Source organism: Tachyglossus aculeatus, chromosome 2, assembly GCF_015852505.1.
Source record: "Tachyglossus aculeatus isolate mTacAcu1 chromosome 2, mTacAcu1.pri, whole genome shotgun sequence".
Classification (NCBI taxonomy): Eukaryota; Metazoa; Chordata; class Mammalia; order Monotremata; family Tachyglossidae; genus Tachyglossus; species Tachyglossus aculeatus.
The window spans coordinates 13,635,031-13,651,469 of record NC_052067.1 but is presented as its reverse complement, the minus strand read 5'-3'; the positions used below and the strand labels follow the sequence as shown (position 1 = coordinate 13,651,469).

At 45.6% G+C, this 16,439-nt stretch overlaps 2 protein-coding genes across 3 annotated transcripts in view; one reads left to right on the top strand and one right to left on the bottom strand.

Moving 5' to 3' along the window:
* CDCA7L (cell division cycle associated 7 like) overlaps positions 1 to 9,118 on the top strand; it is a 35,075-nt gene extending 25,957 nt beyond the window's left edge. Inside the window, exons 3-10 of one of the 2 annotated variants that reach the window (XM_038770694.1) lie at positions 892 to 1,026; positions 1,946 to 2,104; positions 4,770 to 4,844; positions 4,935 to 5,117; positions 5,803 to 5,925; positions 6,073 to 6,222; positions 7,542 to 7,678; positions 8,955 to 9,118. In XM_038770694.1, the coding sequence (XP_038626622.1) occupies positions 892 to 1,026; positions 1,946 to 2,104; positions 4,770 to 4,844; positions 4,935 to 5,117; positions 5,803 to 5,925; positions 6,073 to 6,222; positions 7,542 to 7,678; positions 8,955 to 8,985 (993 nt within the window). In that variant the 3' untranslated portion in view covers positions 8,986 to 9,118. Of the gene's footprint in view, positions 1 to 891; positions 1,027 to 1,744; positions 2,105 to 4,769; positions 4,845 to 4,934; positions 5,118 to 5,802; positions 5,926 to 6,072; positions 6,223 to 7,541; positions 7,679 to 8,954 lie in introns of both variants that reach the window. The other variant, XM_038770686.1, reaches the window with a different exon arrangement.
* An 877-nt stretch (positions 9,119 to 9,995) lies between these two features.
* Positions 9,996 to 16,439, bottom strand: part of DNAH11 (dynein axonemal heavy chain 11) — a 284,335-nt gene continuing 277,891 nt past the window's right edge. The window contains exons 81-85 of the mRNA XM_038761352.1: positions 15,133 to 15,315; positions 14,925 to 15,040; positions 12,637 to 12,749; positions 11,532 to 11,672; positions 9,996 to 10,512 (exon numbers count right to left, since the gene is read on the bottom strand). Coding sequence (XP_038617280.1) covers positions 10,265 to 10,512; positions 11,532 to 11,672; positions 12,637 to 12,749; positions 14,925 to 15,040; positions 15,133 to 15,315 — 801 coding nt within the window. The 3' untranslated portion in view covers positions 9,996 to 10,264. The remainder of the gene's footprint in view (positions 10,513 to 11,531; positions 11,673 to 12,636; positions 12,750 to 14,924; positions 15,041 to 15,132; positions 15,316 to 16,439) is intronic.

Sequence of the window (16,439 nt, the reverse complement as noted above, 5' to 3'; positions counted from 1 at the left end):
CTGTGTCGACTGTGTACCCTTTAAGCACTTTGATACTCACAATACTTTAGTAAGTAGTCTTATACTGTACTATTTTCCATATCCCTAAGGTCTTTTAACTTGTTTCCCCGCCGTAAGCTCCACGTGAGCAGGGATTGTGTCTACCATATCTGTTTTATTGTACTCGCTCAAGCACTTTGTACAGTGCTGTGTAAGTGCTCAGTAAATACCACTGATTGATTACTAAGTCCCTGGGAAAGTACAGTACAATATTGTTGGTAGGCATGATCCTGGCCCACAAGGCGTTTATAGTCTGGAGGTGGGAGACAGACATTAAAATAAATTACAGATAGGGGAATTAGAAGAGAATGAGGATGTGTACACAAGTGCTGTAAGGATGAGGAGGTTTGATAAATATCGTGTCCAAGGGGCACAGATCTGCATGCACAGGCAAAATAAGAAGGAGGGTGAGTAGGGGAAATGAGGGCTTAGTCCAGAAGGCCATTTGGAGTTGTGGCGTCTGCAAAATCAAGGTTACGACTGTGAGCCCTTTGTGGGGCTGGGACTGTGCCCAACCGGATTATCTCATATCTACCCCAGTGCTTCGTTAAGTGCCTGATACATAGTAAGTGCTTAATAAATATCAGAGTTAGCATTATTATTATTTATTAGAGAGGATATGGGGGTAAGAGGTGTGTTCTATCCTGGGTGTAATGGCACTAATCAGGTATCACAAAAAGCAGGTGTTTCTGACCACCCTCGTGCTCAGAGGAGTTAGCTTGGATGGATCAGAACAGGCTGACTTGTGATGAAGTTGATGGACACGAGTGCTTTTGAGTAGAAAAGCTGTCCTCAATCTTCGTGTAGGGGAGCACTCAGCTTAACTGTTGTATTTTGTGTTTGATTCGCCAGGATGTCTGTTTCCGGTCCAAGTACCTCACTGAAGAGCTGCGGAGAATTTTCATGGAAGACACCGACTCAGAGAGTGAAGATTTTGAAGGGTTTACCCAGAGTGAGCTGGACAGAAACAGTAACGCTGAAATAATGGTAATTGTTAGCAGCAACTACTTTACTATAATCTGACTTTTTCTCTCCAACTACATCTCATGGAAATATTCATGTTGAGAGATGTAAGAGCATTCACTGATCACACATTTTTGTGTATTCTTTGAATGCAATTCTGTTCCCTTTATCACCTGGCATACAGGGTCAGGTGTAACTTGTAACAATTGCATGGGTTAAAGTGGGAGGGGGCAATAGACTTCCGGATTTGCCTTTCCTTCTCCTTTATCCAGTGTCTGGTGCATCATTGTCAAGGAAGGGTCTGAACAGTGCTAGGCAGAAACAACAAAGTGAAGGCATAGCTGACCGACCCATGGTCTTTATAAATTCAGAGAACTGAAATAGTGTGGACACTTACTTTTGTACATTTCTTAAATCCTTCCCCAGGGGATTGCTCTTTGAAAGTGGGGATCCAGTTGGCTTTCAAGCTATCTCATTGGTTTTAATAGTTGTATAGTTTTCTTAGGGGACAGCCAACCAAAATTAAGGTAATGTCTTTTCTCTGGTGGTGGGTTTCTGCCTTGTGACAATCCTGGAGTGGTGTCTGTTTAGATTATGGTGTAGATTGCTGGAGATATAATGGGCCCTTTCCTTCTGTTTCTCTCTCTCTCTTTCTCGCTCTTTATCTCTTTCTCTCTCACTCTTTCTCTCTCCTCTCTCTCTTCTCCTCTACCCCCCCACCCCAACTTCCTCTGTCTTTTAGCTCATGGAATCAGGTTTGAGTGATGAAGACAATATATCTTTGGAAAGCAAGGAGGCAGAGAAGAGGGTCACCCCTAGAAGAAGCAGTTTTGGTCTTCGAGTAGCATTTCAGTTTCCCTCAAAGAAGTCAGCAAGTAAATCAGAGGTGAAAAATAAGTTTCCTGAGTCATCATTTTCCAGTTTATGTGTTGAAAACCATCAGAGCCCAACGTTGCTTAGGAGGAAGAAAAGCAGTAGACCCGAGAGAAGGATGGGCGGATCTACCTCAGAGTCAGAATCGGAGGACGTGAGAGAGCGGACTCAGGAGAACTCTAACGCACTGCTGAAAAGGGCCATGAACATCAAGGAAAACAAAGCCATGGTAAGGAAGCTAGCAACCTGCAAAGTCCCCAGGTCAGTTTGAGAAATATATTCAGGGTGTTTAAAGCCCAACCCAAAGAAATTCTGCCGGTTTCTTTTTTTTTATGGCATTTGTTAAGTGTTTACTGTAAGTCAGTCGTATTTATTGAACATTTATAGTGGGCAGAGCACTGTCCTGAGTGCTTGGAAGAGTACAATATAATTGACACATTCCCTGCACTAAGTGCTGGGGTAGATACAAGCTAATCAGGTTGGACGCAGTCCCTGTCCCACATGGGGCTTACTGTTTTAATCCCCATTTTACAGATGAGGTAACTGAGGCACAGAGAAGTGACCTTCCCAAGGTCACACCGCAAGCAGTTGGCAGAGCTGGAATTAGAACCCAGGTCCTTCTGGCCCCCAGCCCCTTGTTCTTTCCACTAGGCCATACTACTGTCTTGCAACCTAATCTGGAAAATAATTATTTGAGTTCTATACTTATTTCCCTTCCAAAGCATGAAGCAATTTTCTTTCATTGGAAAAGGAAGCCTGATAGATTCCCTGGGTGGTGCCTTTATAAATAGACTCTGGCAAAGACGCTGAAATGGTTAGAGCGACTTTAGTGTAAGAATATGAAATTCCCAGGGGGCCAGAATTCTACAGAAATTCAAAGCAAGTCAACTCCTTGAGCGATTGTCCGGATGATTAGGCACTGGTTTATCAGCCAGATTGCCCCATATAGATAAAATTAGCCACTTCAGGAGGAGAAGAGAGAGGAAGGTTTTGACCAGACCCTGGGAGGCAGAGGCCTGGACCTGAGAGGAAATTCACCCGGGGGGAAGTAAAGTCCTTGTCCTTGGGAAAGGCAGGAGAGGCCGAGAGAAGCCTCCTCACCTCCCTTCAGATAGCATAGGAAAGACCGTGAGCATTATGGGTTGGAGAGCCTTGTTACCAAGAGGGCCAAGCCTGCTTTGAAGCGGCTCCTCCTTCCAGCCTATTTTGTCACCACACCTTGAGATTCGTGAGGAGGAAATAGGAACCTGGCTTTCAGAGGGTAAGGTGGGGTTCCCTTTGGGAAGGCAGGCATGATTTTGCAGGCACTTTGTTGCTTAGTACAGTGCTCTACAAACAGCTCTTAATAAAAGCCATTGATTTGAGTCAAGTAGAACCTTTTCAAGCTTTTGTGAAAAAGCTCAGTATTTGTGGTACCACATAATTAAGATATTTGTTAAGCACTTACTATGTGCCAGGCACTGTACTAAGTGCTGGGGTGGATACAGGCAAATCGGGTTGAACACAGTCCCTGTCCCAAGTGGAACTTTGGGTTTTAATCCTCATTTTACAGATGAGGTAACTGAGGCCAAGAGAAATGGAGTTGCCCAAGGTCACATAGCAGACACGTGACAGAGCTGGGATTAGATCCCATGACCTTCTGATTCCCAGGCCCGTGCTGTATCCACTACTCCATGCCGCTTCCCATGTTGCAGAGCTCACTCATCTGCCAAACCGGTTTTTCTTTGTAAGGATGTCTTGCGCTGGCTGTTGTGATGGCTGCGACAGTAGTGTGTGCTCCTTACATGCTCTGTACTGGGGAAAAGACTTGCTTTCTCCTCACTTCTTCCTGCTAAACAGGAAAATTGACAGGCCAGACCAACCTGCCAATCAATCTTGTGTTAGACCTGTTGAAGTGCACTAGAGAACTCAACCTCTCTTGGGGCGAGAACGTATTCAGGAAAAACATTAGCGGTGGAGAATTGAGGCACTTGGACCGAAGAGAACTGTCAACACAAGGGGAGAGATGATTATTTTAAACCAGTACGTTTTAGCTAGGTGAGTAGCTCAATGAGGACCGATTCTTTGTTGAAAGTGAAAAGCTCTGTAGACTCAAAGGATTTGAATCATATTTGCGGGCTCCTCTATGCATATGACTTAGACCCGGGCTTTGGAGTCAATGATCATGGGTTCAAATCCTGGCTCCGCCAGTTGTCTGCTGTGTGACTTTGGGCAAGTCAGTTAACTTCTCTGGGCCTCAGTTCCCTCATCTGTAAAACAGGGATTGATTGTGAGCCCCCTGTGGGACAACCTGATCACCTTGTAACCTCCCCAGTGCTTAGAACAGTGCTTTGCACATAGTAAGCGCTTAATAAATGACATTATTATTATTATTATTATTATTATTATTATTATTATTATTATTATTATTATTATTATTATTATCTTTGTGGAGCAGCCTGGCCTGGTGGATAGAACACAGGCCTGGGAGTCAGAGGACCTGGGTTCTAATGCTGGCTCTACCACTTGTCTTCTCTCTGACCTTGGGCAAGTCACTTTACTTTTGTGCCTCAGTTACCTCATCTGTAAAATGAGCATTAAGACTGTGAGCCCCATGTGGGACAGGCACAGGGACCAACCTGATTAGCTTGTAACCACCCCAGCACTTAACAAATACCATCATCATCATTATTACTGCTATTGCCATTGCTGAGTGTTCTTGAAATGTGGGCAAATCCACAGTAATGAAGCCTTCTGGTGTCAAATACAACATGTTTCAATTCAATCTTATTTATTGAGGGCTTACTGTGTGCAAAGCACTGTACTAATTGCTTGGGAGAGTACAATATAACAATAAACAGACACATTCCCTGCCCTCGACAAGTGTCTAACGGCCTTGTGTTTTACCATTCCAGCTTGCTCAGTTACTGGCAGAGTTGAACTCCTTACCAGACCTGTTTCCAGTGCAAACACCAACCACGACTCCATGCGTAAGTAGAGAGGTCCTGAAGTTCTCTGCTATTTGCATTTGTTCTTAGAAAGTGCCTAATAGAAAGTGCCCCTTTCTTCTCGCTTTCCAGAAAAAGAGAACCCCAAGGAGGACGTTCACTGAAGGCCCACTGGAGCGGCGGACTAACCCAGCCCGGAGCGCTCGGCCCCCGGAGAGGTTTGCCTTGGAAAACTTCACCATGTCAGCGGTTCAGTTTGCCGAACAGTTTAACACATACCGAAGGCAGAACCTTCTTAAGAAGAAACTCAGTGGGGTACTTTTCCAGTTGAAATTCTCTCTTCTTTTGCGTCCCAGCTGGGAAGAAGTCATACAGACCCTCTTTGCCCCACACCCAGGCTAAGAGGGTGCCAAAACCAAAATTACCTGACAGAGAGGAAGAATAAGGGCAGAGGGAGGAGGGAAAGGGGCTGGACAGTAGCTCATTAAAACCTGTTTAATAACTAGATAACTATAACATACTTATTCATACCCTTTATATAAATGATGGGGAATATGTAAATATAAATCAGTAGCTGCCGGTGCTCAAGGATGACTGCTGTGAAGTTGAAATTCACGTAAGGGACTGTGTGTGGGGCTGAAAAAAGGCCAATGTGGGACCCATAGTCCTGATCACACTGTGCACAAACAAGGACCGTTTGTTGTTAGCAGTTGTGGGCACGTTTTCAGTTTTGCCTCCTTGTTTCCTGATCCTTACACGGTTCCCTGACTAGAAGAGCTGCTCCGTTCCCGTTTCGAGCCCCAGGGTGTAACCTGGTTGGGTTGGCATTACCAGAGTTGAGATCAAAAGTTAACTAGGCAGTTGTGACAAAACTACTAGGGCCCAGTTTTGAAATGTGCTTTATTCCATTCCAATCCTATGTGGAACCCAGCACCTTGGACTAAAGCCCCTGGCTGGTTATGGGCCAAGAAGAGATGAGAGGCATTGAATTGTTTTACAGGGGAAAGTCCGGGTCCACAGAAAGCGAAGATGGTCCTCGTTCCGTCCGGTGGAAGACATAACAGAAGAGGATTTAGAAAATGTGGCAATTACCGTTAGAGATAAAATCTATGATAAAGTTTTGGTAAGTGCTTTTAACTCCTGGCGACTCCTAGGGGACACTTCTTTCCCAGTTTGTACCAGAGAGGACGGCCTCCATGGCTCTGTGAAGTACGTTCCGTGCTTGTAGCTGAGTCTTTCCCCGGGCTCACTTTGTTTCTCTAAATTGCAGGGCAACACATGCCATCAGTGTCGACAGAAAACCCTAGACACAAAGACAGTGTGTCGCAGCCTCAGCTGTGGGGGCGTGAGGGGGCAGTTCTGTGGGCCATGTCTCCGCAATCGCTACGGGGAAGACGTGAGGACAGCGCTCCTGGATCCGGTAGGTTGCCAGTGTTGCTGCCTAGAGTCTAGATGTAATGCACACAGAACAGCCAGAACACCCCTTCTCACTAGCATGCCATTAGGGGATTGTACTCTCAATCAGTCATTGGTATTTACTGAGCATTTACTATGTGCAGAGCACTGTACTAAGTGCTTGGAAGAGTACAGTACAACATAATTAGCAGACTTGTTCTCTGCCCACAGTAAGACCTCAATAAATAGCATTGCTTGATTGACTGATTGATAATTAAGGAGGGCTGAAGCTGTGGAAAATCTTGAGGGATGAGAGGAAAGTCTCCAGGGGTCAAGGGAGACTGGAACTTGGCTCTTAGAACGGCTGTTGGGCTGTGACTGTTCCTGGGAAATGATCTTCCCAGAGAAGCAGCATGGCTCAGTGGAAAAGCTTGGGCTTTGGAGTCAGAGGTTATGTGTTCAAATCCCAGCTCTGCCAATTGTCAGCTGTGTGACTTTGGGCAAGTCACTTAACTTCTCTGGGCCTCAGTTACCTCATCTGTAAAATGGGGATTAAGACTGTGAGCCACCCATGGGACAACCTGATCGCCTTGTAACCTCCCCAGTGCTTAGAACAGTGCTTTGCACATAGTAAGTGCATAATAAATGCCATCATTATTATTATTGTTATCTTCATTGCTCTCCCTTTCTACACGCTGGGGTCTGTACCCTTCGTGGCTCTGCCCCTGCCCCACTGTGGAAATCAACAGCATTGCCTAGTGAACAGACCATGGGCTGGAAGTCGGAAGGACCTGGGTTGTAATCCTGGCTCTGCCACTTGTCTACTATGTGACTTTGGACAAGTCACTTAAATTCTCTGTTGCCGCATTACTAAAACAGGGAATCAGACTGTGAGGCCCATGTGAGACATGGACTGTGTCCGACCTGAGCAACTTGTAACTACCCCAGCGCTTAGTACAGTGCCCGGGACATAGTAAGTGCTTAACAAATACCGTAAAAAAAACCCAAAACAAACCCTGGCTGGTTGAGGAAGTTGGAGAGAGCCTCTTCTTTGGGAAATGTGAGCTCTGGAGTTAATGTCAGCCACTTTGGCACAGTCCAGGATGGGGCTGTTTTCCCAAGATTTGTGTGAGGTGTCCCTCTTTTCCAGGAATGTTGTGGAATGAGCAACACACTAAGCTCCCTGAGGGCAGAGATCATGTCTACCAACTCCACTGTATTGTGCTCCCAAGAGTTTAGTACAGTGCTCTGCACACAGTAAATACCAGTGGTCGATCATTAAAGTGCCGGGAGACAACCCCCAGCCTCTGGCACCGCTGCACTAATCACCTGTTTGTCGTTTAGGATTGGGAGTGTCCTCCGTGCCGTGGGATTTGCAATTGCAGTTATTGTCGCAGACGGGACGGCCGCTGCGCTACCGGAATGCTCATCCATTTGGCCAAGTTTTATGGTTATAATAATGTCAAAGAATACCTGGAGAGGTAAGACTGCCCGTCAGACCATGTTACAGCCCGCTGCCATATTTATGCCCCATTAGTGATTGCGTGGCCCAGGAAAATGTTATTGCAGCTAGGCCTTAGAAACCCTGAAAACTCACCCTCCTATCCCACCTTAGCAGAGGCCCACTTGGTCCTACAATATAGTAGCTCCTGCCTTCCCGCTGCTACCCGTGGTTTGGGTCCAGCTGACACCTTCAGAGCCTGTGAAGTACACATTGAGGCGCTGACCCCAGGCCAGGTTCTGGCTTTGTGCCCTTGGCCACAGGGGAGATGAGCGGAGGAGAGTGCCTCCATCTGCCCTGCTGCCGCTTGAGCACCGTGGTGCTCATTAAATCATCAGTCTCATCAATCCTACTGCCAGCTCTTTGCCCATGACCTCCCTCTGTCTGGAATCCCCCCCCCCCCCCGCGCCCCATCACCATACACCAACAGACCACCACTTCTCACTTTCAAAGCCCTCCTAAAATCACATCTCTTCCAAGAGGCCTTTCCCAAGCGCTTAGTACTGTGCTTGGTACACAGTAAGTGCTCAATAAATACGACTGAATGAATGAAAAGCCCTCATTTCCCTTCCTTGCCCTCCCCTATGTCATCTGTTGTACTTCCCAAGTGCTTAGTACAGTGCTCTGCACACAGTACGCACTCAATAAATATGATTGAATGAATCTGTGTGCTCAAGTCTGTACCCCCTTTTGCACTTGATCTTCAGCCCCACAGCAGCCATTTCTGCTATCTGTAATTCATTCTTTCAATCGTATTTATTGAGTGCTTACTGTGTGCAGAGCAGTGTACTAAGCGCTTGGAAAGTACAATTCGGCAACAGAGACAATCCCTACCCAACAACAGGCTTATTTTAATGTCTGTCTCCCGCTCCAGACTGTAAGCTTCACATGGGTAGAGATCCTATCTGCAATAGTTGTATTGCGTTTTCCCCAGCACTTAGTGCAGGACTCTGCACAAAGTAGGAGCTCAGTAACAATCATTGATTGATAAATGGAAGCATAGCTCACACATACATTTTAATCTGTGAGAAGTTCGATAATGTTGCCTTTGGTTCATTTTCAAATTTGAGTAAAAGTACTGTCATGTGATCCCCGTCTAAGGCCAGGATGCAGGATTTCATAGTTGTTGTTTTTTTTAAAAAAAAAACACGGGCTGGAGTACAACCTTTGTGCTACAGGGGAAGGGGTGTGTGGTTAGTTCATGTGTGGTGACCTTTCTTTCCTTGTTATTGCAATTGTTCTTTCTTTTTTGTCAGCCTACAGAAGCAGCTGGTAGAAGACAAGTAGACAGCAAAAAGGATTACAAACTGAACAAGATAAATTAGACCCGACCCATTTCACCTTGCAAGTTCAAGATTTTACAGATATTATTACACCAGTTGGTGTTGGGCCAGCAGGCAGAATATACTAGTTCCGTGTATTCTTGCATTTGTTTCATTCTAAATAATGGTTTATAGTTTTGCAAAGATTTCTCAGGAAAACTTCTTCATAGAGGAATCTTTTATACTGTATGAGTATGTATGATACATAAATATTACACTCACAGTCACTGTTATGGAAAAAATGACATAATTGACAGCACCAGATGACTTGGGGTTAATTTTCAGTCAAGAGAGATTTTAGAGTTGGCGGTCACCTCTCTTCTTGGTTAAAGGGAGAATCTGTTTGAATCTCCTGAAAACTTTGATCACCTCAGGCATATAGCTGTTTATATAATGAGGTTCTCTTGTCCTTATTCACTTCAGCCTGAAGATGGTGTTCATTCAGAAACTCACGTTTTTATGGAACATTATCTTTGAGGAGTAACCACGGCCTGCTCATTTCGACTGTAGTTCCAGTACTACTCCTTTAAATGCTTGACCGTTTGTAATCTAATCGTATTTTCGTTTATTCCGAAGTGCAATTAACCCAAGAGCTTGTAAGTCCAGAGCTTGATTTTGGAAGTGTGATGCTTTCTTGCTTTTAGAAAATACCACCCAACTACCAGCAGCTGGACCCTGTCTAAAACCCTGAGGCTCTGGAGTATTTTACATCAAGAGGAGTTTCTGTAAGGGGGCGGGGGAGGGGGGGGTCTCCTGCTGCTTGTCTGAGCCAGCTGTTGGGGGTGGGGGGGTGTCTTTTTTAATTATTTTTTTAAACCACAGATGGGAAAAGAAGGCAGAGGAAAACCATTTCTTTGACTTTCTCAAGATCTGAAAGAGCAAATAAAACCCTGCGTAGTGACAGGGAGGCTTTCAGCCCACAGTGTGGTTTTTGGGTTTGTTATTTTTTTCAAATGATATAGATACATTTTATAGTCTGGATGCTGAAAAACTGTAAAAGATACTTTTATTTTCTCTATCAAGAAAAAGACGTACTGTATTAGAAAGAGCAGAGGAGCTTTGTGAATTACAAGCCTGAGCATACATCATGGCTGCCTAAATTTTCAATGGACGGATGAATATTTTCTCCCACCTCAGCGCTTTGGGAAATGCCGGAGTGAGGGGCTAAATTGAAGGCGAAACGGAGAATGTGGACACCAGCCGTCAGAACTGCGGCAGAAGGACACTCACTGTGGTTCTTTGTTCTACACTGCCAGCAGCAACGCCGTTCCCGTGAGCGTCCACTTGGCCTCCTTATGTCTGCTCTTCAGCCGGAAGGTCCAGACGTAGGTGGGGCCTCGGGTCTTGGTTCTGTACACGGGACACTCATACATGTGCCTGAGCTCCTGCTTGTCCACGGGCACAGCTTTGACAAAGATGACTGGCATCGGGTGGCTTAGCTCCATGAGCCGGGCTTCAGCTAGGACCCCTGCCTGGACGTCCCACTTCGCACCTAAAACAGAAATGCAAAGTGGAAACGCTGGGGAGGGCGGGAGGCCTGGCGTTGCCCAAGTACAACCTCTATATGCTGCAATAAAAAAAGATCCAGGTTTATCCATCCCTTCTGTCCCTTTATTTCTGGCCGTGGGGGAGGATTTTGGAGCCGAGGGCCAGTGAGACACCGCGGAGAAGCCGTTTAAGAGCCTGACTTCACAATCTCTCCTGGAGCACGTGGCCTGATTCTCCATAGGAGCAATGTAGTGTTACAGACTGGGAACGGTGACATCAGGCCAAGAGAGACAACAAAGCCCTCCTGCATTTTGTAAGTAGCTTGTGCGTTCCACCCTCCCCGCCACCAACCGAGTGGTATGTCTTCTGTTGGCAAACAGGAGCAAGTGAATGAGGGCAGGCTGAGAAAGCACGCCAAGGGTGGCAAGCTGTGAGGTAGAGGGAGGGAAAGAAGCTGAATTTTCAAGTTAGAACTGAAAATAACTTGGCAGGTGCGTGAGGTGGAGAGGACAGGAAGGCCTCTCAAGATGGTAGGCAGGGGCTGCAGCATCAGTAGGGCTGAAGCTGTGTAATAATGGCATTTATTAAGTGCTTACTATGTGCAAAGCACTGTTCTAAGCGCTGAGCAGGGTCCAAAACTAGAGTGCTTGGCTAGAGTCTCCAGGAGGGACCTGGGGTCTCCAGTCTCTTCTCTGGAAGGGTCCAGCCTGGCATGGTCCACTGTCACCCTTCACTCAAAGGTGTGGAGGTTAAGGCCAGCTATGCTCCTGAGGCAGATATCCTGGATCCAGTAAGAGAGGTGGCAACTATACCTAGGAATTGACTGAAGTAAACCAAGTCCACTTTCTGTCATCTTATTTCCATAACAGGCCACGCTCTCAGCTGGCAAATATTGGGTGACAGGTGATGCTCTAGAAACTCAGAGGGATCAGAGACCTGGTGGTCTCTGACAAAGGTCATTTGTTGGCTCTGGGGAGGGAGAGTGCCTGCTTTCCAATCTCCTCCCTGCCCCAAGCTTCTTACCTTCCAGATGGAGTCCCCAAATGTAGGCCCCTTCCCGGGGTGGGTGGCCATAATCTTCTCTGGATTTTTTGGTTACATCTACAGTCAAGCACATTTTGTCCAAAGGCCACCTGTTCTTGCGGGCTGTGCTCTGCATGATGGCTTGGCAAGAGGAGAAGGAGAAAGTTCATGAAGACAGTCTCCGTAGACAGGCAGCAACCCCTTTACCCCCCCACCCAGTTCCAGGGCTGGCCAATGCCTGTGGCCAGGGACTGGTCCTGGTGTGAAAGAGGTGTGGAGGCAGAGTTGGGCCATTTAGTGAATGGCTACGGTGGGGGCAGGGGTGTCTAAGCCTCTGCAGCAACTGAAGAGCGGTAAACCAAAAATAATGCAGTTGAGAGCCATAGACCAACAACTGTTTTGCCGGGACGGCAAAGAACGGGTTTGGCTTCTTTCGGAACACTGGCTTAGGGAAAAATGGGATGGTAGCAGGTGTGGATATGGGCATTCTCCCTCGGTAGGGGCTGCTTTGATGTGGACAAAGGGCCTGGGTCCTGCCCACCTTCCCTTCTCTGTTGAGGTTGATCCTGCCCTTGGGTGCAGTGGCCACACACTTCCAGTGACGGGAAAAGTGAGGCGAAGGCACTAAGGACTGCCTAAAGGGGCCCATCTTTCAATCAATATTTATAATAATAATGATGGCATTTGTTAAGCGCTATGTGCAAAACACTATTCTAAGCGCTGGGGGGGTTACAAGGTGATCAGGTTGTCCCACGTGGAGCTCACAGTCTTAATCCCCATTTTACAGATGAGGTAACTGTGGCTCAGAAGTTAAGTGACTTGCCCAAGGTCACGTGGCAGAGTCAGGATTAGAACCCATGACCTCTGACTCCCAACCCCATGCTCTTTCCACTGAGCCATGTTGCTTCAATATTTATTGAGCATTTACTCTGTGCAGAGCAACACAATCCTTCCAACACTTTGCTCCCCCTTTCTCATGGGAAGGCAGGAAGGAACAAGGGGAGAACCAGAAACAAGAGCCAGGTGGCAGGGGGATAGTAATTTGAGGTTGAGTCTTCCCATTTCAGTACCATGGCTGAGTTAAATGGGCTTCCTTGGTCCTTACCCGTCAAGAAGGACTGAGGGTTAAAGAACCCCGAGAGCCACACCACAGCTGGAAACACAAGATCTTGTGTCCAAGTGTCCAGCTCGTGACACCGCAGGAAGAAGTCGGTCACCCTGGAGAGAAAAAGCAGGATATTGACTTGAAGCTGCTGCCTTTTTGGGAAGCCAAAATCCTTGGGATGGTCTTGGAACTGTCTTGGGATGGTTCGTCTGAGGAGGTGCCCCAGTGGATTGTTCGAGAGAAAAGGCAAAGATTCCCACCAGAATTTAAAAACAAAACACTGAAAATTTTTCAAAATGTGCTCCAGAGAGCTGCACCTATGTTTGCCATGATGAAAATAACAAAGGGGAAAAGTTTATAGGGATAATACTGTACTCATACATTAGCCACTCAGCCCAACATTATATGGTACTCATGGGATCCTAATGCAAAATATGTTTTAGAAATCCTGAAAAGAGATCCAGGCAATATCCTGAAGTTAGTGGGATTGCTTTCTAATTTCCAAGAAAGGTCCAACAGCCTAGGGCCGCTTGGCTGGGCTCATCCTTTTTCAACAGAGCAGGAATCTCTCAACCCAGGTTGTAGTTCCAGGGATTTTGGAGGCCTTTCTTGAAACTGGTCATTTGCAAGTGGCAGGAAGTTGTAGCTCCTTGGAGACCTCATCCTGGACAAGACTCCACTTGCCAAAAAAGCCAAAACCCTCATCATAAAGAAAGAGGAGGGGCAGGAGCAGGGAGCTCTAAGGGGAAGCCAGGGAGAAATTTCTCCAGCTACAGGCCCTCTAGTCCTGCTGGCTTGCTTACAGATGAAAGGAAGGAGCCCCGGAAGAAGAAGTAGAGAGAAAAGAGAAGCTCAATGTGGTCAGGGAAGTTGTCTACCAACTCTGTTATATTATATTCTCCCAAGTGCTTAGTACAGTGCTCTGCATGTAGTACACAATAAATATGATTGACTGCAGAATGCTGTGCACTTGGGGGAATTCAATAAAGTACATTCTAATGGAATGAGCAGAGGACAGAGTTACGAGATCCCAGTTCTAATCTGGACCTTGGGAAGTCACTTTACTCTGCCTCAGTTTCTTCATCTGTAAAATGGGAGTAAAATACCCACTTTCTCTCCCTACTGGATTGAGAGCCCTGAGTGAGGTAGAGACTACATGTAATCTAATTTAGCTCAGTATTTGGCACAAAGTACATAACCCAATCTGCACACTTCACTTCTCTCATGCCAACCTTTACTTTACTTCTATCAATAAATATGATCGATTGATTGATTGATTGATTGATCTTGTCTACCCTGCCCACATCCTTCTTCAAGCCTGGAATTTCCTTCCACTTCATATCCAACAGTTCACCCCTCTCCCCATCTTTAAAAGACTCCTAAAATCACATCTCCAAGGGGCCTTTCCTGTGTTCATTTCACCATCCACCCTCCTCTCTGCATTTCCTATGCACTTGACTGTGTACCCCTTAAGCACTTTGATTCTCACACAACACATGTCCATACTGCTTATGGAAAGAGCATAGGCTTACAAGTACCCCATCTATAATTTATTTTTATGTCTGTCTTCCCCTTCTAGATTGTAAGCTCATTATGTGCCTAATTCTGTTGTACTCTCCCAAGCACTTAATAGTGTTCTGCACAGAGTAAGCACTTAAATATCACTGATTACCATCATTATTTATTAATAATTACCCTTACTGAGAAAGATTTGAAACCAAAAGAAACATGAGTAAATGAGTTGTTTCTAAAGAATCTCTGCTACAGCTGTTTACCCCAATGCAATCCACCCACCCATCTGTCAGACAATTTTGTTTCTTTTAGACTGTGAGCCCACTGTTGGGTAGGGACTGTCTCTATGTGTTGCCAATTTGTACTTCCCAAGCGCTTAGTACAGTGCTCTGCACATAGTAAGCGCTCAATAAATACGATTGATTGATTGATTGATTTCCCTAATAGTTATATGCTATCATGAGCTCCTGGCAGATAATAATAATTATGGTATTTGTTAAGCACTTACTACGTGCCAAGCACTGTTTTAAGCACTTGGGTAGATACAAGGTTATCAGGTTGTCCCACGTGAGGCTCACAGTCCTAATCCCCATTTTATAGCTGAGGTAACTGAGGCACAGAGAGATGATGTGACTTGCCCAAGGTCACACAGCAAACAAGTGGCGGTGCTGGGATTAGAACCCACGTCCTCTGACTCCTAAGCCTGTGCTCTTTCCACTAAGCCATGATGCTTTTCTAAGCAAGGTGTAGAGTAGTACACACAGTGCAGGGCTTACCACTGAGTCAAGCCATAAGTAGATGGATAAGCCAGTTTGGTCCATGTGCCTGGGACAGTGTCATAAGTCAATGCAGACTGCAGAGCTTCCATGTCGGGAGAAAACGTCAGCTCCCCCTAGAACGGAGGCCAAAAGCAACAGAATTGGGAGTCTCTTAACATGCAAAGCCAAGTGTGATCTCAAACTTAGGACAAAAACTGAATCTTGCCTTTAAGCCAAGATCTAGTTCCTCAAGGGACCTGCGGATCTCCTGGATTAGCGTGTTCATCCGCTCGCATTCTTGGAAACAGACGAGAACATAAGGGCTGCGATCTGTGGTTTTGTGAGCTATCTCTGCCAGGTTGAATTCCTCTGGAAGTTTCTCCAAAATGTGATCCAGGATAGTCTTAATCTTAAAGGATGAGCACAAACACAATGAGCAAATTAGAGGGATTTCTTCCCACTCTGTCCCCTCTTTCCTTTGGGTCACTGCTGTCTGTCCCACAACCAGAAAACTGCTGAAATGGCCCTCTAGACTGTAAGCTCACTGTGGGTAGAGAATGTGTCTGTTATATAATACTCTCCCAACCACTTAGTACAGTACTCGGCACACAGAAAGCACTCAGATACAACTGACTGACAAAAGAGGATTGATGGCACACTTAACTATGGGGACCTTCTCCATCCTGTGTCCTACAGCCCCTTCCGTTTTTGTGCTTTTCTATTTCTTAAAGTCCTAAGCCAACAGGAAGCAGGCCTTGCTTTTTTCTTTAGTATGTACATCACCCAGGGTGGCTAATGCTCAATAGATGGAAGTGTTAATAAGACTCATTGGAATCTAATTTGCACTTGATACAGCTAAGCTGGGAAGAAATTAAAATAAAATTTCTGCATTTTCTGTGAACTCGTTGTGGGCAAGAATGTATGTTATATTGTACTCTCCCAAGCACTTAGTACAGTGCTTTGCACACAGTAAGAACTCAATAAATACAATTGAATGAATGAATGAATGGTGATGAATCTGCACTAAAAAGGAAATCAACTGGGCAGATCAAACATTATTTAGTTCACCAAATCCAATAGAACAGGTTTGGTAGGCTCCAAACCAACAAGAAGAAACACTTCTTCCCAAAGCAAATGATCAGGCTTTGAAATTCCCACGATGCCATCCCAGCAAGAAAGAGCAGCAGGTTTGAGAGCCTTAATACATGGACTAATTTTCACACACTTCTGAAAATGAAAAGGACATTCAATGTGCTCTTAATTCTATCTTCTCTATGTGACTGACTTCCAAATCCACCTGACTAGCCCTGGCCTCTCTTCTGCAATCTCAAATGTCCTCCTACCTCCAGGATATCTCTACAGTGATGTCTTGCCAGCCACTCAAGCTTGACATATCCATATGCTCTTCCCATTAGCCCACACTGCTTCCACAAGACTTACAAAGACCAATATAATAGTAATGATTATTGTTATTATTAATAATAATCCTCAAACCCAATACTAACAAATTATAAAAAAGCAAACTTTCCATTC